The following is a 23,460-nucleotide window of genomic DNA, read 5'->3' as shown; positions in this document are numbered from 1 at the left end:
CTGGACCGCATTTTCCGGCGGTCATGTGTCAGTCTGTACTCGGCTGGGCATGTGATGACTGGGTGACATGTCGACAAGCATGCGAAGTGAAGTACAGTAACTCACATCAACGTGTCACCAGGTCACCTATCCTATGTTCGCGCAATGACGTGTTGTCGCGGATCGCGGACATGAACTTTCGGTACGCACAATAATTCTTTTCTTGATATAATATAACTGGCGAAACGTTTTGATACCGTCTTCACTGACTTCAGCGGTTTTGTCCCTGACCGGCGTGTCGACAGCGTCTTGCTTTGTCCACTGACACTGTGCTTTGTATGAGCAAAGCCCATTCGACGTACCCAGCGATCAGCGAATGGTTATGTGCTCAGCCTCCACATGCATGCAGAGTGCGTTGCTTATCTGGCAGCGCATTGGTCTGCAATAGTTGACTATGCACTCGTACGTAGATCGTCGCCTTGAAAACTGCCACGAAGGAGCATTTTTTGCTCGGTTCAAACAGCGCGGAAATTTGGAATCGCTTCCTCAAGAGTCAAGGCTATTCCACCGCGCTTGCTGCATGCAGAACTGAGCGGCAGTCGTGCCAGCCCGGACTCCAACTCAACCAGTATCGGCGTGCTTGGACTGAGGTGAGCTTGTACGATACGGATAGTGATACAGTAGTAGTCTGACTAGTAGGCCATTGCCTTTGCCTTGGGAGGCTTCTCACCACGAAGTACCCGGTCTTGTACAGTTCTGGCCAGTGAAATCCGACCCGTGAGTCAAAAGTAGCGCGGCGTTTCCAGCTCATCATGCACGTTCTAAAAACGATCTGAGTGAGGGTCACCGGACCTTGGTGCTGCTTTCGGTACGTGGGTCGGATTTCTTTGGCCACGACTGTACTACGCACGCACCTGGGCCGTAGCCTCTCTGGTAGGTCCCACTACGTGTCCGGAAACTGGCGTTACTGGTATACCATGTTATCAAGAGTACATCAACTATTACATGTTTTTAATGTGCTCTTGATGTTACGTGCTTTGCAAACACAGCACCGCCCCCTCTCATTAGGCTTCACAAGTTTTGGCCGGCCGCTTTCATAATCGAAGGGGGCTTGACTTACGACCACGCCATTTCCCCTTTGTGTGATAATATTATCATTGTGTGCATGTACGCACGAAAGACTATGTTGACTCCTCGCACTGTGCTGCTTCATTGCAACAGGCATTGAGAACAGTTGCGTACAAATTGCAATATGCTACATTTTCATGCTGCCTATAATCCGCCTATATGCCGCGACCAGTGTTTTGGCGAGTGGACTAGTGGTTGAGTTGGAATCCCGCCCTGCTTGAGCATGTACTGTGGTAACAAAGAAATGTGTTGATGCATGCGTGAGCCACTTTATATTCAAAGAACTGCGCCAGTGTATACATCATGCGAAATGCGAAACAAGAACAAGACGGAATATGTAGACATCACTAGACAACGGAAGCCTCAATAACTTCATATTTTCATTTTTACGCACACACGAACACCACATACACACACACACACACACACACACACACACACACACACACTGTTCTTGTTGCTCACTGCCAAAACTGGTCACGTGGGTCTCCCCGGGAGAGGGGAGAGAGACTCAAAAGGAATCTTGGAAAGATGACTCAATTGGCTATTGAACCGCCCAATGGCCGACACCCCCTGAAATCCCCAAAACTCTGGGTGAACTTGAAAATGATCCCACTTATGGGCTCACCACACCTCAGTAAGTGGGTGAGGACAAGGTGCAAAAAAAGGATTGACGGCATCAGGGTATCCGTCCAGGGATCCAACTGCAGTTTCCCCTGCCCCCAGTGAAGGTAATACTTGCTACTACAAGTAGTGTGGGTGGCTAAATCAGCGTGGATTTGATATAGGCTTCACTAGCACCATTGATTACACAAGAGTTAATCTAGCCAGAAGCAGTCCATGGTTAACAGGTATGTATACTTCAAATAGAAAGTATATGAACCCTGGAACCAACAAAGGTGGCGGGTACAACATTACACCTTCAAGTAGCCGAGCCCGTTGGCAACAGACCCAGCACAATCAGGCATAAGTGTACCCACCAACCGAACTAGCTGGCACCATACACACACACATACACACACACAGGGTTCATGCTCGGTTTGCTAGTTGTAGTTTTGATTCGAGGGGGAGGGGGGGGGGGGGTCATGGGAAGTATGGTGCTAGTATCACCATGATTGTCACCACCACTCTTTTGTCTTTGTGCTGTGGTGGCCCCCACTGGCAGTGTTCACGTGTTCAATAGTGGTGTACACGTATGAGTGAGTGTGCGGATGTGTGCGCAACGAGTGAGTGCAGGGTGGACAGAGAAGTATATGAACCCTGGAACCAACAAAGGTGGCGGGTACAACATTACACCTTCAAGTAGCCGAGCCCGTTGGCAACAGACCCAGCACAATCAGGCATAAGTGTACCCACCAACCGAACTAGCTGGCACCATACACACACACATACACACACACATACACACACACAGGGTTCATGCTCAGTTTGCTAGTTGTAGTTTTGATTCGAGGGGGAGGGGGTCATGGGAAGTATGGTGCTAGTATCACCATGATTGTCACCACCATTGTGTTGCATATGCATACAATTATACTGTCTAGACTCTAGACACACTCCAACGGTCCAGACTGAAGTGCACAACCGAGAATGCCTCCGAATAACGACAATCGATGTTCTGGTCAAGATGCTTCGAGCCTGAAGCCCAGTGGAGCCGTGAAACAACTGGTAAGCTGTGGCTTGGAAAGTGAACACAGTCAGACCTCGCTTATCTGGTCCTCCTTTATCCGGATCACTCGTCATCCGGAAGAAAATCGTTGGTTACTGATTTACAGCATATGCCATGCTGCATACATACAGTACAGTGTGTTCGATTATCCGGTTCATTCGCCTATCCGGATATTTCTATGTGTGCCGCGGTTATGCGAGGTCTGACTGTAGTCCATGGTTATGCGAGGTCTGACTGTAGTCCACGGTTATGCGAGGTCTGACTGTAGTCCACGGTTATGCGAGGTCTGACTGTAGTCCACGGTTATGCGAGGTCTGACTGTAGTCCACGGTTATGCGAGGTCTGACTGTAGTCCACGGTTATGCGAGGTCTGACTGTAGTCCACGGTTATGCGAGGTCTGACTGTAGTCCACGGTTATGCGAGGTCTGACTGTAGTCCACGGTTATGCGAGGTCTGACTGTAGTCCACGGTTATGCGAGGTCTGACTGTAGTCCACGGTTATGCGAGGTCTGACTGTAGTCCACGGTTATGCGAGGTCTGACTGTAGTCCATGGTTATGCGAGGTCTGACTGTAGTCCATGGACACATTACTGTAAACTGCCCAACCTTTGCGTCACTAAATTTTCGCGATTTCTCAGAATCAGCGGCTCTGAGTTCACCGGCGATGGCAAATGCTTGCGGAGCACCGTGGTCACAAACAATTTTTTTAAGTTACATACACCCACTGTTGAAAAGCTTGATTTCGCAATGGTTAATGCATGTGTTTGCGTTATGGTCTTCTCGCGAATTTAGTGAATGTTAGGCAGTTTACAGTGCCCGTGCTCTGTCAAGGCACATGCCATTTTAAGAGTGCAGGGTGTTCCATGATTGTTGGAAATTTTGACCGGATGAGGAACCGGTGCCTGAATGATGCTGAAAGCCGTGAATGTGCACAAAGCTGAACTTGGCCAGTATCATGAAAGGACGAGGCTTATTTTTCGAACAAACGGCCAGGAGACAATAATTTGATAACCGCAATCAATTAGGCAAGGTGAATCGACATTTGTGTATACTGTATTCATGCGATGTAAAACGGTGGAGACAATGCCAGTGCAATAAAACGATGAAAATGGGAAGAAATAGTGTAGGACATACACCATTGTCTAAACACCGCCTAAGAAAAACTACATCAATTAAGGGCGGCACTACGGTAATGAAAACGTGCATCTGAGGCTGGGTGTATCTCAATTTATAACATTGACAAAGTGATAATCCTCCTGATCATGGTCTTTCAGCTTTTCACTGGAAGCTTGTGCATTATTTCTCGCTCGTATATCTCTTTTGAAATTTTCATTGTACAATGCATATGTACTCAATCTGCGGACAGCATGCTGTTTCGTTCTTTTTGAACTCATCAGCGCAGCACAGAGGAAATGAGGCCGAACCTGATAGCAATGGAAATAAAAATTTCCAACCAGGCCCGAACGTACCTTGCCAGAGTGCTCAAACTGACAAGTCAGTGAGCAATGCATATGTATGTATTTTTGCCCGTACACGTGGCTTAATTGTGTTTATAAGTATTACTCTTGATGCAATTGGTTTATTATTTCTGTGTTACATTCTCCTCTGTTGTGACAAGACATGATGGTTAGCATTTTACCGCTTACGCTAAATCCAACGATACTCGTACCCAGCATACAACATATCCCGGATTGGTTTGGCATTTCTGCTCCAATTAGGTGTTTGCCATGGTGTCCGATGTACCATTGTCTCGCCAATGAATACTGTGATATAGTGCTAACTGCTATTGTAGAATCTCTACCGGCATCCTGATCATTGCTGGCTGCTCGCTCACTTTGTTCCTAGCTCGCTTAGGTTGTAATGTGTATACTGCTGGATGCTTTGCATCGATTGCTGAGTTATTGTCATTATTGTCTTGTGCTTGCAACTTGCTACTGAAGCGAAGCGTTGTCGTCTTGTGTGGTGAGGGTGAAGAGTGCCGGGTACCTGGACTCCTGGTATACTTCCAGAAAGAACTAAGGGAATGAAGAACCTGATAGCATGCATGTCGGTCTGGCCCTCTTCCCGGCATGCACCGGTCATGACAGCATGACCGCCGATTCAGACATTCCGATGATGTGAATGCTCTGCGACTTGTGCCGGTGCTGGCTAAATACCCTAATCTGCCCTGACCCGGCTTCGGGTGAGAATAAGGCAATCATGCGGCCGTTCCCAATGTCACAGTGACTGATCTGCCAATCGAAAGGACTGGCTATTGACTCGGCCAGCTACAGCCAACCAGTTTCGTTGTGAGTGTATAAAATACTGGTATGCCGCGTTGCACATGATCCAACCCAACCACATGCAGCAGTGCCTCAGTGCCAAATGGGATACTGACGTCACTTTAATACAAGAAATCATGGAACATTGCTGATCCTGAGAGTAGATCTACTCTTTGCTTACGGCCAAACTCCGTTTCAAGTAATAGTTGCACGTGCACATATTCGAATTGGTCCTTGGGTGGGCCGCCGGGTTTGGTCAACGTTTTCGTAATAACGGGTCCGACCCAGGAACCTCAACACGTACCACTGCATGCACTGCCGGCTCCTCAGTTGTCAAGCCGGACCGGGTGCCGCTAGCGCTACGGCCCGGCTGCATTGTGCTTTTTTATATTTTTTAACCAGGGAGTACTAACAAAATTCTGCTCTGCACAACGACACACTGAGACCGGGTTTATTTACAACACCTCTACTGAGTATGCATTCTGTGGAAATAAGTCACCTGTGGTGTATCGGCTATCGCCGCCGCATCCGAATGCCGTTTTACATAGGCGCGTTCGAATTGTCACTCTTTAACTTTTCGAGGAGTTTCGTTTTTCTGAAGAGGTGGCTTTAATATTGGCCTCTTCAGAAAAACGAAACTCCTCGAACCTCCTCGAAACTTGGCACAACCTCATCCGATGGGAGAGGTGGATCAGTTCCGAAGAGTTTGGAATAGCTACGTCGAGATGGTCGATCTGATCGGACGTCATTATCGCCATGACAATTCCTATGAAAAATGCGTGAAAAACTCTAAAATGATAGAAACCGTTCTATTGCCATTGGGACACTTCAACATCTCAATTCGAACGCCACCATAGCAAGAGTACATGAAAATGTCTTCATGTAGTCTTGATTGTTTATTATACATGTACCAGGTATCATATCACAGCTCTGGTCAGCAGTAACCATGGTAACTCTCATCGATCATCTGCACCAAGACTGGCAAGAGTACATGAAAACCAGGGAGTCGTAAAAATTAATTACTAAAATACCTCCTATCGTCTCGATCCCTGATGAAAACCTTTTCATGTACACGTGAGCTTGTCTGCATTGCTTGTGTACTATAATTATTATTGTAGCAAGAGTACATGAAAAAATGGGTTTTTTTCATCAGAGAGTCGTCAAATACCTTGACGACTCCCTGGTTTTCATGTACGTACTCGATCTGTGTTTAAAATGTGTAATCTTGCTTCTACGACAACAAAAAGTACAAGTAGAAATCTCCACTTTTTCTTTCAACGCATCCTTTTGGAATCTACATGATTGTATGATACGAGCTCGTACATATAATTTTAAATTATCTTGCTTGCTTTTATTTATTTCTGATCTGTGCCATTCCAGGGAGTTGTATGGCCTATGGGCTTACCAACTCCCTGGTCCGTTGATGTTTATTGAAACATGGCTTGTTGTTTGCTTCAGCCAGAGGAGGGCAATGGAGTGTAACTAAGGTCCGTCTTACTTAGGGTAGCGTCAGTCTTGTTTTGGTATGGAATTGGGTTATTTTGGCTTTGAATTTGGACCAGCGAGACTAGCCTTGCATCGTCCATACCTCGAAGAAGCGGCAGAATACGTGCTGAAAACTGAAGGAGTGAACGAACCTGAACATACTGCTGTTCTGGATATCTCTGTTGCCACAGGAGAGAGGACATACGACGACGACACCGATTATTGTATATCAGAAATTTCGTTGTTTCTACGGAAGCTGGTGTGCAATGGGAACGTAGCATCAGTTGAGGAGGTTTTGCAAATTTTGAAAGAATGTGATGAGAGTCGAGTCGACTCGAAAAACTTTTTTGGAGAGTCCAGCCCAGAAACCAGCTCATGGAGCAGCTCAGAGACCAGCCCAGAACCAGCAGCAAAACGACCCTTTCCGAATTCCCCACCTTCCCCTAAACCTCAGCTCCGGATTCCCCAGTATCAAAACGTGCGAGTCTCTGCTAAAGTCGGCAAGGGTCCTCTTCAACGTGATTCAGAGACCCGGTGTTCAGAGGAGAGCAACAGTACTGATACGGCATGCCCTGCGACGTCGCCTCACACCAAGCAGCTGCTTCAGTCGCAGCAGCGGGCGCCTGGACCAATCTACGAACCGCCAGACTTTGTAGAACTTCTTGGCGAACTGCATGGTGGCGAGGGTTGCTTCAGGTCGACATTGCTGCACTGTGCCATCTTAACCGGTAATGAAGAGATGGTACGATGCCTTTTAAAGTGGGGAGCGTTTGCTACATCAGCTCAGCTGGGTATCACAGGAAAGACAGCTGAAGCAGGACTGCGGGGTGCTTGGGTCTATTTTCCAATCGGTGTCGCCGCAATCCTCCAGCACTCTGGTATTGTCAGGTGCCTTATTGAACATGGTGTTTCACCTTATAAAGGTGCTCACTTAATGCACAGGGAGGTAGACGAGGATCTTATCAATGATGATTCTGACGGAGGCGACCTGAACTATATAGGAACTGTGACAGCGTTTTCACTCGCTCGAGGCCATGCTCCTACCTGCTTGGCGTTGTGCCAGAACCCGCAGTATCCTCCTCCGATGATAGAACTGTGTATAACGCTAGCGCTCGGTGACGAGGACAGTGCCCGTTGCATGATGCCCTATTGTCGCTGGGAAACTGACTGCTGCCAATGGAACTTTGCGTACTACCTGTATACGACACCAAGTTGTAGGGTGCTCCTCAACATGCCCTGCTTCACGGATGACGAGCGCATTTGCAAGCAATTCTGCTGCTCTCTGGTCCTGAAAAGTCTTTGTTCGGGCAGCGCTTTCCTCCATTACCTCCGGCATCACACGTTGAAGGGACCGATCGATGCTGAAGAACTCGCTGATGTTGTCCGGCATGTTCTGCATGCGGGCGCGCATCCAGCTGGTCTCTCAATCTCGGAAGGCGCTGCACTCTGCACGGCGTGGCTGAAAATCGAGAAGGCCAGAGCAGCTAGGCTTCGTTTGCGTTCTGTTAGATTCAGGAAACCTGTCACGCGTACCTCTTGGCCTCCCCGCTTCATTAACCATGGCCGGTTCCCCGTGGATTCTGTTGCTGCGCCATGTCTGACAGAAGAAACTCGTGAAAAAGTGTACGACCGTATGCCGCCAGTGGAATGTCTTGATGCTGCAGCAGCTCAGGCGTGCTTTGGCTACGGTGTAGCACCAGTTGTTGATCGACTTTTGGCCGTGAAAACAACTGAAGACGCTGTGGTTCAGCTGCTGATTAAGCACGATGGCCTCCCGCATGTAACGAAACGTGCCGACGAGTTACCGCTTGTAGATGGATATCTTCATGATGGCCCCTCTTGCCAATGTGCTGTGGAGCTATCGCCAGCACAGCGAAAAGTGAGTGTGCTGGATCTGGTCAGGTCTTATGAGCCGCAGACCAGGCGTCTGACGTCTTTGTGTCGATCTACTGTCGCTAACGCGTGTCGTGAGTACGGTGTCTCCAAGGCTATTCACTGCCTCAACCTTCCGCCGCTGCTAGTCAATTACCTTATGTACAAGTGAGCGTCATATTTGGAAAACACTTTTTTTAAATCTTCATTTAAGTGCTAGCCGGTACCCTTTTATTTTTTATTATTATTATTTTTACTATGTAGGTCTGTAGTACCGGTGCTGCAGTCAGAGCCTAGTGGGGACAAGCACACGCGCAACGGGAAAGAGCACAGTACTACACTGTATACTGGACCTCTGTATTTTTATTTTTAAGATTTCGGTGTTGTATTTTAAAGTTCATCAACTCATTCTGCACTGGTGGAGCTGCGTGGTCTCTACTTAAAATATAAAATTTGGTGACGGTTTCCGTTTAATATTCATCAATTTTTTTAAATTTTTTACTTGAAATTACTAGAAATTGGTGCATCATAGATTTCGTGCTAAGTGCTGGCATGCTCTGCCCTATTGCAGACAAAATGCCATTTATCCAACCACCGTCTTTGGTGGCTCATCATGGATACTGCTCGCTGATATAAGTTTGATCTCACCGGTTTGTGTACCCGATAACAGGATTCATAGCCATGCGGCGCAGTCATGCAATGTTACATGTGAGCGTGCAGAATTGAATGTGCCGGTATACACTGTATGTACAGTCAACTTCGCTAATAACGACTGCGGATATAACGACAATTCGCGAATAACGACAGCATTTCCATGCCCAGAGCAAAGTCCTTTCCAACTGTAATACATATAATGAGACTTCGGGTATAACGACACTTCGCGAATAACGACACTTTTTTGATACCCCATCGAATGTCGTTATAAGCGAAGTTGGCTGTACTTCAACTTCAAGCAAATGCAGTGGAAGCCGGAAACAATAACTTTGCTGGAAAACGGCAAGAACGAGTACCAAGGAGCCATGAAGGTGTTTCCTGGCTCTTTTCCGACTACAGCGTCAGCCTGTTGCTTCTAGTCATAAAATGAGTTAAATAACCACTCCAGGGCTTGTCGGATAACTTACTGGCCGGTGGATAGTGGCATTGACTGTATTACTTCCTGAGTATTTTATTCATAATTATGGTGGTAAACACGCACCGGGCAATATGGCGGTAAATACACGTCGGCCAGTAGTTAAACAACAACAGGAAGAAAGAAGATAAATGGCTGTAAATACAGTCTAATGTCGAGCCAGATGCGCCGCAGCCTGGGCAAGGTCGACAGGCGCGAGGTCGAAGCAACGGCGTCGAACAGAGCGCTGTCCCCACAGAATAACGCGGACAAAATCCTGAAATTATGCGCATAATCATGCGGGCGAAAACAGACCATTATGCGAGGTGGCAAATATGCGGGATTATGCGGCAAATATGATGCGGGTTAATGCGGTCATTATGCACGAGTTATCTGTCACTGGTACAACTTTAGCGTGCAGTCTCATGCAAGAATACAACTTTGTCGTACAAACTCATGAACCCATACGACTTTGTAGTACATTTTCAACAGCATGCACTATTTTCTTGTACATTCTCATGAATAACGCGGGATATATGCGAAATCTCACGAAAACGCGGATGATAACCAATAACGCGGAAAATTCCGCGTCCGCGGAATCGCGGTATCCTGTGGGGACAGAGAGCGTGATCCACGGACGCAACGGATGGCAGATCTGGCAAGAGAAAATGCCAAGCAGCACCGCAGCCAAGCTACAACCCGGCTATAGGCAGCGTTGCGTTTGGTGGCCAGGCCCTGCGCCGGCCTCTTGACTACTACGGCTGTTTCAGAGCCCATCCCACCACAGGAGAAGAAGACTAACGGTGTGAAGGAGCCATGCTCGACTTCATTGACACGTTCACCGTAAGCACGCTTCTTCTCTCCTTCGAACCTTCGGTAGAGGGAGGGGAGAGACTTGGACCGATAGCTTGACGCGTGGGGATAAAACACCCTTGTATCAAAGAATGCGCCGCGGCTATCGGTCCAGCTTGCAAATTTGGGCATGGTCAACTGAGAACCTTGAGCCACAGGTACAGGATGCTGGCAGGTTGTCCAGAGGCCAACAGTACCGGAGCCGGATATGATCGTGAAAATCACCCTTCACATCAAAGCTGAAACCGTGCTCAGCCATAGGGACGGTGGTCAGGGTACTGGACCCGCCCTTCTCGCGTGCCAAGGACATTGCTCGCTGCTGTGGCTGCGGCAGGCGGTCTTGGGTGGCAGTCGCTGTTGCGCCCAGTACTGCGCGGTGGCGAATTCGCACTGCCGACTTAGTTGCCTGGTCCAGCCGAATGCTGTATTTGCCACTCAGGTATGCTAGTTTAGTGTGTACTCCTTGTTCAAAGTTCAAGCCCTGTAGTAACAAGAGTAGATAAACTGTTTATCTACTCTTGGTAGTAATTATAGTAAACAGAAGAAAAAGTCCACAGTTTACTTGTTATGCATTGTTGTCGGTCCACCACTTTTTTTGGCCAAGATCCTGTAGGGTCAGAACGTGCAACATTTGCCACAACACCGATGCATGACACTGACATTCATCTGCCTGTCATTAACGTTATTTTGACTGTGTCACGTCTGGGATGTGCTTACCAACAGTTGGATTGTGCCAAATGCTGCACGCTTGGATCCGGCTACAGTATCTTGACAGTACATTGGTACATGGTGGGCAACAATGCTAACCAGGAAACTGTGGTCCGTTTTCTTCTCTAATCAAATGACAGTACTGCAGGTGCAGTACAGTCGCTACCCCTAATGCTCTATGTATTGACAGTAGTAGTGTGATCATCTATGTACAGTTGTGGCCAAAGAAATCCAACCCACGTGCCGAAAGCAGTGCCAAGGCTCATGCGGCTGCTGCGGCCGCGGCCCTCGGATCATTCATGATGTCATCAAAGTGGAAACGCGGCGCTACCTTTGACCCGCGGGTCGGATTTCTTTGGCCACGACTGTGCATGTAGTATGGTCATGAATGTATTTATTTACCCCGGTGGCAGTGGCTGAAGTAAATACAACAACCGTGAGCGAAAAAGAAAGGAATATCCGGAGAGAGAGAGAGAGAAAGAGAGAGAGAGAAAGAGAGAGAGAGAGAGAGAGAGAGAGAGAGAGAGAGAGAGAGAGAGAGAGAGAGAGAGAGATTACGGCCCTTTACGTAAGATGGTTAATTGCTGATGTTGTCTTGTTGATGTTGACAAAAAAAGCTGTGTGGAGGTGAATACACACGTGGATCATGGATTCATGGCATTATAAGTTAGTGGATGCCAATTGATTAGTTGACTTTCCAAACATGATCTCATGAGTGTGGTGGCGTTCCTACGGATGGGGAAAGCTCTATCTAACTGAGTGCAAGGGCGCTGGACACGGTACGGTCACTACGGTATTGACCGTACCACTTTTTGCCTTAGGTACCACATCAACCAATATAATACACTGATTTGGACTCTAAGCCTAAATTTTCGCCTCGGCCACCCCCTCCTCCACGAGTAAATTTTACTTCAGATGTCTGACTGTACCACACTAAAATACCTTCCTACGCCCCTGGAGTGTAACGCGAGTGGTGACATTTGTTTCCAAACATGTACTCTGTTCTTTCCTATTCAGTGCAAGCTCTGGGAAGTGCCTTCTCCGGCTCCCCTTCCTAACCAACAATCCAGAGAAGCAGGTAAGGTTTTGCACGGCATATCTCTCTTGTCCGGACCTTGAAGTTATGTGCACCCCCTTGGTATACTGGGCACCCTGTAGGTGAGTTATAGGGAAACATTGCTACTTTTTGCCTTTTTTGTGGAAATATTGACATCATATGCCAGATCTCTGGCCCTTTCCCATTGAAACGTATGCGATTCAGAATTATGGACATTTCCCGAAAGTTGTGGGCAGTGACCGGTCCCGGATGAATGAGATATGAGTGTACTTCTGCCTGTGTCTACCTTGATCTCTTGATTTCTACAGGTTGATTTCTCGTGTGCGTGGGGGGGGGGGGGGGGGGGCGGGGGAGCACATGTAACAGTTAATTGTTATAGTATAATTATTAGGGGTGAAACGGTTCCATGTTTTTCATGTTCGGGTACCCGAATGCCAGCATTGTTTCCCATGGTTCGGGTATCGGTTCCATGGACACTTTTGTCCAGACCGACAAAATGCGTTCGCGACAATTATTTTTAGAAAAAAACATTTCTACGAGCAAGAATGAGACATCGGAGAGTCCAAGTGCGAAGAAGATAATGACCAGAGAACTCTTTGGAAGAGTGGGGATCGTAAGGTAAGACATTAAAATCTTGAGTAGACTTGACGTGTACATGTATTTGTACAAGAACGAGATTTTTTGAGTTTCGATTCGAAATTTGACGGAACGGGTACCCGATTCTTTTCAGCTGGCGGTTCCAAAACCGGTTCCTTACCCGAACTGTTTCACCCCTAATAATTATACACCTAATAGTTGTGACTGAATGCTTTTGAGTGCCTTTTTACCTCAATGTCATCTGTCGGCCTGGTTACAGAAAACAACCATACTAAAATTAATGATTCACAGAATGCCGCATTTTGGGCCTGCGTGATCAATCATCAGCAAGCATAGGATTTGCTCTTTCATGATACCCGCTTGGCTTTGGCGGTGTTTTGCATGCAGAATCTAGACCTGGTCGGCGCAGGAGTGTAAGCACCAGGAACATTCCCGGCAGTCCTGGACCAACGGGTACGGGTATCAGCGAGATAAGTCACGGAAGTCAAGCTCACCACGATGCCACTACTTGTGAAACACGTGCGGTGGCGGTAGTGGCGGGGCAGCAAAGCCCTCCATCCAGCCCAGCAGCATCCACTCCCCAGAGCGATCCGGACCGGGACTCCGTAGAGAAGCAGTGCTCCAGTCATGTCCAGCTCACAGGCAACACACCTGATGGCTTGATGCAGTCTGTCGAGCAACAGCAGCCGGAGAGTTTGTCGGAACAACAGGCAAAACTTGATAAAGAGCGTGATCATCTGCGAGTCGAACGGAAGGGGCTTGAGGATGAACGCCGTGAGCTAGATGAGCAGGAGAAGGAGATAACGATTAAAAAGGAAGAGCTGCAGACGCAAAGTACCTTCCTTGACAACAGGTGAACTTTTTAAAGACAATTGCACTTCTATAATTGGTCAACATTATAGTCAATCGTGGACAGCTAACTGTCTCGACCTTTGCAGGTCTCACCAGCAGACTGCTCAGAGTGACTAGCTGAAGCTGAAAACTAATCAGTAGATACTGTGTGAGTGGGTGAGGAGAGGGGGGTTGACATCTACATCTTCTTCGAAGTACGAGTATTCGCTTCAACGTTAGTATGGCATTATTGGTAGACCTCTCTGCACTGGACTGTCACCCAACACTGCACTAGATATGAGCACACGTTTAGATACATGGTCGTGTACAGTTTCATAAAATCGGGTTGACACGCAATCAAGTTGTGCTCGTATGCTGAGCAAGGTCATACTCGTAGAAGATAACATCAGACCCCGGCGTGGCCTAATGTAAGTCAATAGGCATGCAACTACATTGTACTATAATCCTTACTATCGTTGTGGTCTCATTATTGGTGTTTCATGGCTTTATCAGAGAGCAGGAACACATTGACCAGCAGAGAAACCACCAGCAACTTCTGAGCGAAAACGATCGCCTGCAGAAGAAGGTGAAGGCAGCTGAGGGCCGAGTCCGCAAGCTGCAGCAGAAAGAGAGCGAATTGCGCAAGATGATGGGCAACACGTATGGAAGTGTCATGCTCATCCACATGCTGAGACGTGTCATGAACGCACTTGATGTGCAAGGTATGTGTATGTGTGTGTGCACGTGTGTGTGTGTGTGTGTGTGTGTGTGTGTGTGTGTGTGTGTGTGTGTGTGTGTGCATGTTGCTTGCACCGATTCGGGTTGAGAATGGCTTGCGGCAGGGTTGCACTATGGCCCCAGTTTTGTTTAACCTATACATGTGTGCAGTCTTCGAGAGATGGCGTGGCGTGATTGCTGATGATGGTGAGCTGGGGATCCCACTCGTCCAGTTTCGGAGGGAGCGGCTTTTCAACACCAGATTGGCAGAGTATCGCAGAGTTCGGCTGACGGAGTGTCAGTTTGCGGATGATTCAGCCCTGCTCGCAGTTACGCATGCTGGTGCTGAGAGGGCTCTATCCTCGTTCAGGGATGTAGCTGGTGCGTTTGGCTTTAGTGTCAATATGTCCAAGACCAAATTCATGGCGGCTGGGGCTGGTATTTTGGATGCCGAACAGACGCCTTTGGATGGTGTTGTTGACCACGTTGAGGCCTTTCGCTATCTCGGTTGTCATGTTACGCCAGACGCCCGGAGCTCATTTGATGTGTCTCGGCGAGTTGCTGCTGCATCGGGTGCGTTCTGTACACTGCGGGAGTCGGTTTCGACAGTGATGACTTCAGCATCGCCATCAAGTGCATTGTGTATGGAGTGACTGTCCTGGCAGTCCTTCTTTATGGATCTGAGAGTTGGACCGTCAGGCAGCGTGATGTCAGTCGCCTGGAGTCCTTTCACCTGCAGTGCGTGCGTTCCATCCTGAAGATAAATCGTGGCCGGCAGATCGAGGAGCACATCTCCTCTCTCCAGGTTCGCAGGATGTGGGGCGATATGGAGGAGATCGCGGATAAAGTCAGAGTCCGCCGACTTCGATGGCTTGGCCATGTGTTCCGCATGCAGGATCGGATCCCTCGTCAGCTGCTGTACGGCGCGTTACCCTCCAAACGTCCACCGCATGGACCCCGTAAGCGCTGGAAGGACTCCGTGAAGTGCGACTTGATGGCTGTTGGCGTTCCTCTGGAGCAGCTTGGTGACATCGTCCAAGATCGACAGGGATGACGGGTCACCTGCCGTGATGCTGTCGACGCTATTGTCCAGTCCCGCATGGAGCCTGTGGCGAAGCCCCTCATCTGTGGCACTTGTGCGCGCAGTTTTCGTCGGCCGCAGGATATTGCGAGGCACAAGTGTAACGCTGTTTGCGCGGCCCGCGCGCGCTGAGTATGGCGTTCCCCGCCCGGTGGACAACACGTCTCCTGGTCTGCCCCGTATAGGGCCACATAGCCAGTCATGGCAGTGGAAGAAGGAAGGAAGGAAGGTTGGCACACGAAGAGACAAAGCCATTTGAAAATCTGACGAGGCCTTTCGTACCATTACTCTTCAAATCAGTACATGGTGATAATGCGACGAAGCACAACAATGTCAATTTATACAACATATTGGCGGACAAATTGTGATGAAACGTACACAGGCTGAACGACGGTGTGAGCATGCTTGCTGGCATAGCTATGTGCATGTTTAGTTTCCTGAGCACTGGGCTAATTATCAATTCCTTTAGCAGAGTTTTTATTTCCAGCGTTCTCTGATTTTCAATCCTACAAAGGCGTTTGTGATGTTGCCCGACGCAACCATTTGCAAGCCATTACCAGGCAGGCCGGCAGACTGAGGAGTTTGTGACTGGTCCGGCCATACACATGACTTTCATACAGTTTGTGTATGATATGGAGGGTGTACACATGACTTTCATACAGTTTGTGTATGATATGGTCACATGGTGGCTACACCGGCATTGCCTCCTCAGAAGTAAACACATGTTGGTGGTGAAAGAGTTGGTTCGGCCGCGGCCATGTCCAGACCAATCGGACCGGCTCCGCCAGACCTGACTACCAATGTTCCACAGACACACCCTGTCAGACACACATGAACAAGAGTCAAGCGGGATTCACAGAAGCTTTTCTGCAATGCGATGCGCGGTGCGACGGCCGTGAAGCCGGGAAATCCCCAAATCGCATCCATCTCGCAGCTCACGCAACTGCCGCAACTGGGCCATTGCAGAAGCTGAGCTTGGTTCAACTTTCGCGATGCAACAAGCGATGAGGCGTACGATTTTGACCTTTTCTGCGGCAAAGATTAGTTGTACAAAGGTTCAAGAGTTCCTTGTACTTAGTAGATTTGTGAAAGTTGTACCAAGCCACACAAATACCATGGTGACGTACTCGCCTGCATTGAGCTTCGCGCCAAATCAGCAAGGCGAGATCGCATCCCTTACTTCTTCTGTGAATGGTATTTCGCGAGTATGCATCGCACGCCTCCGTCGCAGATCGCGTCGCATCGCCCACCGCATCGCGAAAAAGCTCCCGCTTTACACACACTATTGCTGTCACTCATGAAACGTTCAAAAATTTGTTTCCTTCCTTCTAGATCCTTTTGGACCTCCGCCAGATGATGCTGAAATGCCAGAAGCAGACGAAACAGCCTCAATGGATGTCGGCGTAAGTCATGCCCAATCGACAGTGTGTGCGTCTCTCCAGATGCTGCAAATCCCTGCCTTCCGTGCATTGCTACATATACATGTGCATTCATTCTGCTGACCGTTTCGCCCAGTTTCACGCTGTGGTCTTCTATGTTCCCTTCACATGTGAACTTTTGTATTCACTATTCTGCTGGCAGAGGTACAGGAATATTGTATCAATGCTCAGCCAGCAGCCGGAAGATTCTGCAATGAGGCTGGGAGACCATCACTTGGCCATGGCAACAGCGAAGGAAGACATGCAGAGGCTCCAGCGTGAAGAGAAAGAAAGACAAGAGAGGGTCAGTGGCGTCTATTCAGGGTTCTCGCCAGGGGAAAAGGGGGGGGGGGGGGGGAGGGGGGCCGGGAAGCAAGCAGTTAGCACTTTTTTTTCCATTTTCAATATTGTCACACATATGGCATGAGTAAGGGCGTCACTTTTTCACAGGGGTGCAGCATCAGAATGGGGAGGGGGGTGTGGGGGGGGGGGGGGGGGGGCGTAGTCCTCTTTGGCGGGTAGAACGCTAGTACTGATGCTCGCCCTGCTTAGCTTACACATACCGGTCACCGTGACAACTGTAGAGGCTCAGAACACCGTATAGACCCCCAAGTACAAGTATTCTCCGACGGGCTACACAGGAGAACTCTGATAATGCTTGAAAATTCGAACCTACCTACCACCTACTTGATTAGAACTTTCTGGGCAAGTGCGCCTATTAGAAGTCACACGAAATCTGCTTTGCAAAGAAAATGTGTGGGATTACTGCTGTTAATTCGAAGTTATGGCAAAAGCATAACTCGAAGTTCACTGTGCACTGTACTTAGTTCAGTGCACACACGTAGGCTGTGCTGCCTAACTGGCCAATTTAGAGAGGGGGAATAGGTATTTTACTACTCCCTGGTTTAGAGTGCCCAAAATCTGTGTCTACAGCATAGAAGGTGCATATCACAACTCTGTGTGAGAAAGCGAGCCGATGACTTTTGGCATGCCTCTTGTGCTGTGGGTACACGTGCCCTCAAAATCTTGTGCATGGACACGGCACATACATGTGCACGTGGAAATATGGATGGGGCCTCTATAGGGGCGTCGAACCGTATGATGTTTCCGTCACTATGGTATTGACCGTACCACTCTTTGCCCGAGGCGCCCCGTGAATCAATAAAACGCAATGATTTGGGATCTAAATTTTGAAAAATTCAGAGGAGCCACCCCAACCCCATGAGTAAATTGTACTTCAGGTGGCTGACAGTTCCACCCTGAAATACCTTCCGACACCATGAATAGCAATGGTTGCTTGGATTTCAGTCATGGAACTTACAGCTCGGTGTAGTTAGCCATTGCAGTGACGACCTTGGTATCTTTGATGGGCACGTCTCGCCTTGCAGACCTGGATACCACCGCGCTGCCCGAGTTGACCCATTGCCAGCTTGGGATCAGGTCATGATGTACCGTGTGGTCATGATGTACCGTGTGTGGTCATGATGTACCGTGTGGTCATGATGTACCATGTGTGGTCATGATGTAGCGTGTGTGGTCATGATGTAGCGTGTGGCTGACGCTGTGGAGCCTTTAGTTCTATTCTGTGCTGGTAACTGTACCCTCTGCATAGGAATTGGACAATCACATGGCTGCCCTGGCAATGGCTGCTGAAGAGGAAGTTGACCATGAGGCAGAACAGCAGCGACTGCGCCGCCACCAACAGCAGCAGCAACAGCAACAACAGTGACACCATTATCAACCCTGCTGCCACCACCACAACCAGTACCGCTATCGCCGCCGCCAACAACAGCAGCAGCAACAACAACAACAACAATTAAACACTGGCACCCACAACTGGAGCATCATCGCTCACTGAGCAATGCCACCAGCGGCTGCAACAGCAAGCGTACACTGAAGCTATGGTGGTGAGCCAGGCCTAGTCAGTTTTAGTGCCACTTTTATATCCCACGTACCCACAAAGGCATCCATGATGCATGTATCACATGTATCACATGTATCACATGTATCACATGTATCACATGTATCACATGTATCACATGTATCACATGTATCACATGTATCACATGTATCACATGGATCACATGTATCACATGTATCACATGTATCACATGTATCACATGTATCACATGTATCACATGTATCACATGTATCACATGTTTCACATGTATCACATGTATCACATGTATCACATGTATCACATGTATCACATGTATCACATGTATCACATGTATCACATGTATCACATGTATCACATGTATCACATGTATCACATGTATCACATGTATCACATGTATCACATGTATCACATGTATCACATGTATCACATGTATCACATGTATCACAGTATCACATGTATCACATGTATCACATGTATCACATGTATCACATGTATCACATGTATCACATGTATCACATGTATCACATGTATCACATGTATCACATGTATCACATGTATCACATGTATCACATGTATCACATGTATCACATGTATCACATGTATCACATGTATCACATGTATCACATGTATCACATGTATCACATGTATCACATGTATCACATGTATCACATGTATCACATGTATCACATGTATCACATGTATCACATGTATCACATGTATCACATGTATCACATGTATCACATGTATCACATGTATCACATGTATCACATGTATCACATGTATCACATGTATCACATGTATCACATGTATCACATGTATCACATGTATCACATGTATCACATGTATCACATGTATCACATGTATCACATGTATCACATGTATCACATGTATCACATGTATCACATGTATCACATGTATCACATGTATCACATGTATCACATGTATCACATGTATCACATGTATCACATGTATCACATGTATCACATGTATCACATGTATCACATGTATCACATGTATCACATGTATCACATGTATCACATGTATCACATGTATCACATGTATCACATGTATCACATGTATCACATGTATCACATGTATCACATGTATCACATGTATCACATGTATCACATGTATCACATGTATCACATGTATCACAGTATCACATGTATCACATGTATCACATGTATCACATGTATCACATGTATCACATGTATCACATGTATCACATTGTGTTTCATGCATTTTTAAAGTCTGTGGACCTGGCTCCTCTCAATCTGGAAATGCATTTGCTTTGCAAAATCACGGTTCTTACATGTATCTGGCCATCCAATTTAGAACTATTGCTACATGTATACCATACCATAGCTCAGTGGTTAGAGCATCGCTGCCCTCAAGCGAAGGTGCCTGGTTCAAGTTCTGGTAGTGACGGTCAATTTTTTCTTCAGACTTTCCCCCTTTTCCAATCCCTCAGCTAGTGAATACATGTATTTGCTACACTAATACTTTCTTATTTACGCAGTTCAACACAGCCTAGCCGGTTACGTGTAGGTCTGCGTACATACTGCATACATGATGTACATACTGCTATACCACTGGCGTACTAGTACTGGCCATGCATCAATATCATCCACCATAATTGACAGCATAATTGACATTGACAGCCCCGCGCTCAGTCGTAACTACCAGGACTGAATAGTGCTAGGGCTGAATGGGTACACGTATCACTAATCTTTCTTTTAGGATCAAACCCCACTGACCGGCAATGACTGCAGAAAGAGTAACTTAGTTCAACCCCTCAACCTCCCAATTAGCAGACACATCTCACACAGATATACACACACACACATCTGAGCATGTTCAGGATCGTGCAGTGCAGGTTTGTTCAGTCCCTACATGTACTGTAATCACAATTTTGCCTAATTCTCTCATTCAAAAACACTGGCACGGTGACTGCAACTAACTAACTAGTTACTGTAAAAGCCATTATTATAACGAGGTGCATATATAACGATTTCCCAAAATTGACTAGTTGACGTGTACCAAAGGTAACGATTCTCACTCGTTCTCAACGCTCAATAGGACAGTATATGAATCGATTTCTGTATAACGATTTCTATTTTAACGACAGATTTCTCCTCGTTAAGTTAACTCGTTAGAGTTGGCACTTCGTTGTATATAATGACTTTTACAGTACTTGAATAGAACACTTTCCAATGCTCTACCGGTATACTTCAGTACATGTAGAGTGGTTTCACATCGTTGTCGTCATGTGACTACTAGAAATTTGTGCAGAAAATGATAATGCCATTAATGGCATGTGGACAGTGGAACCAACATGGCCGACATCATGTGACCCATAGATGCAGGGGTTGAGTAGAGTTGGAACCAACAATTACATGGCCGTCATGTGATAGATGTGAAACCACTCGTGTACCCTCATCAGTCGAGTTTGAGTAGGCTGAGGAGTGACTCACGCTGGAAATGGAGCCTTTCTGTTACTTTGTACATGTATCTCTCTTGATGTTTTGGCCTGGACTCTGGAGAGCACTCCAGAGGGGGGGGGGGGGGCTGCCCCCCCCCCCTACTCATTTGCCCATTTTTGTGTATTTTCAGGCAATGAAAGTGCAGTCGATAGTCACTGATGAGGGGTGGATTCTACGAAACGCTGCGTATTATTGAGCAGGGAATGGTGCTTTCTTGCAGGTTTGCCAAGTGGAAGAAGGTTCGATGGACTTCTCGTGTGCCCTGGATAGCAGTCGTGAGTCAGTCAAGTGTCAAGTCAAAGTCGGCGGGAAGGGCGCGAGTTTCAGTATGGTGGATCCGGAGCAACCAACTGACTTCCTTATAAAGATACATGTATCACTGAAGTCCGACGCTATCACTATTTCGTACTGTAGTGTTGACAGTGTTGTGCTGAGCGGCCTTGCGACTGAGTAATTAATTTATTTATTTCAGAGTATACGTGGTATACACTGGTTTCAAGGAGGTGACAGCGTCGTGAATGACATAACAAGGGTCCTCAACGTTACGTCTGTTCTCATCGTCCAGGAGCGTCACTGACTTACGCTGCTCTCTGGTGTCCACGAGGTGTTTGTCGCGCTGGAAACGGAGCGTCTCTGTAAGTTTGTATCCCTGGTGATGTTTTGGCGTGGAGAGCACTCAGTACGCACGGCTGTTAGCTGCACTTGGATCGCGGCAACTTAGTTTTCTGCACGTGAACCATGAAAAATCAATGCATGCTCATGCATGTTCATGCATAACCAGTCAGCTGGCCTGCTCGCCCACGCATTTGACAGGTAACAATTCCATCAAATTTGAGATATCGCTTCGTTCTAAGTCTCAAAACAGTTCTAAAGTCACCAAACCACGATGGTAATCGATGGCTATTCAATGTTAACATCTTCAGGAAGACTTCAGCCGTTTCCCGAGTGTTTGGGCATCGTTGCCGTTATTTTTCACGGTGTTCTTCTTCCTCTTGTCTGGAGCTGCAATTGCATCCTGGAATTATTTGAAAGGTATTTCGTGCGGGCTGTGGGGGGTTCCAACAGGCATAAACTGACATCGCTATAGGATAACTGGTAACTTTCACCCTTCAAGGAGGTAGAGCAATGAGAATTTTTTTGTGGCGGTCGTCCAATTTTTGTGGCGGTCGTGGCTGTATTTGTGCACTTCCAAGGCTTTCATTCTGCCTGATACTACTCTCTACTGTATGGGAATCGTTGTTTAGGCATATGTAGCTGTCTTATTTGGTAGATCTGCTGTTTTCAATCACTTGGGACACTTTGTCTAGCCTATTTGTCTTTCGTTCTTGCCATCTATCAGTTTTGTGGGGTGCCTTGACCTGTATTTGTGAAGTTCTCGAGTAAAGACCCTACTTCTTGCCTGGAGTGACGTCTTGAATTGAATTTGCTGGGTGAGCCCTCGTTCACGCAGTTGTACTTATCGTAATAGTCAATATCTGCTTGCTGGACGGACTAGCGGCTAGAATAGGGATGACCAAATGGTCCAAGTGTGTACTAGTACACGATTATTGTTTCCATCATCGTGAAATGCTCGTTGTGGAATTGCAGTCGTCTGCCTTTGGCACTGAGGACATGAGGAGAGTTGATTGTTACTTCTGCTCAGCAATGAAGCGATTATCAGCTCTCTTTGTTCTAATTATTGAGAGGACATACCGGCATCGCAATCAAGTAAAGATTAGGCAAACCTCGCCAACCTCCAAAGAGAGTCGAAGATATTTTCTCCAAATGCAAAGACGATCTTTGTGAATTTGTGACTTGCATTTGCGTGCATACATGAGCAAGTCACGGACCACGGCACGTGCGCGGTTACCATGCCATCTCGAACCGACGCCATCTTTCTAAGTTGCCGCTTCTTGACAGCCGTGATATACGGCTTGCATACTTGACCGCACGCGCAAGCCTTCGTTTTCGGTGCATTCCTACTACTACTACTAGTAGTAGTAATTAGTATGCCTTTATGGGAAGCACGTAATGTGACGTAACACCGCTCCAGTGACCAGTCATTATGCACTCACACATCGCGGTACATCGTATCGGTAGACATACGGTCGGTCGACGTCAGTACCGCTGTTCATCCGATCCAGGGACTGTCGTAGTGTCGGGGTACCGGGTACTGCTCGATCATAGCATGCATATTCGTGTCCGGAAGATGTACAGTACATGTACATGAATGTATTATTATTGCTTCACACAAGCACACATTGACGAGGCCTCCTCACCGCGAGACTCGGATACTAGTAATCTCCGGACAAACTGTAACTAAAAGGAAAGGAAAAA

At 47.3% G+C, this 23,460-nt stretch overlaps 1 protein-coding gene across 1 annotated transcript; it reads left to right on the top strand.

The window, feature by feature from the left end:
* The first annotated feature begins 271 nt into the window (after positions 1 to 271).
* On the top strand, positions 272 to 18,869 carry LOC135815117 (uncharacterized). Its single transcript, XM_065328357.1, has 8 exons — positions 272 to 629; positions 2,649 to 2,772; positions 12,078 to 12,138; positions 13,102 to 13,567; positions 14,059 to 14,267; positions 16,676 to 16,746; positions 16,925 to 17,065; positions 18,374 to 18,869. The coding sequence occupies exons 2-8, from the start codon at positions 2,695 to 2,697 to the stop codon at positions 18,488 to 18,490; spliced, it is 1,143 nt and encodes a 380-aa protein (XP_065184429.1). The 5' UTR covers positions 272 to 629; positions 2,649 to 2,694; the 3' UTR covers positions 18,491 to 18,869.
* Positions 18,870 to 23,460: the final 4,591 nt, after the last annotated feature.

This window comes from Sycon ciliatum, chromosome 4 (assembly GCF_964019385.1).
Source record: "Sycon ciliatum chromosome 4, ocSycCili1.1, whole genome shotgun sequence".
Classification (NCBI taxonomy): Eukaryota; Metazoa; Porifera; class Calcarea; order Leucosolenida; family Sycettidae; genus Sycon; species Sycon ciliatum.
The sequence above is the reverse complement of the archived record's forward strand: the minus strand, read 5'-3'. Positions and strand labels throughout refer to the sequence as shown.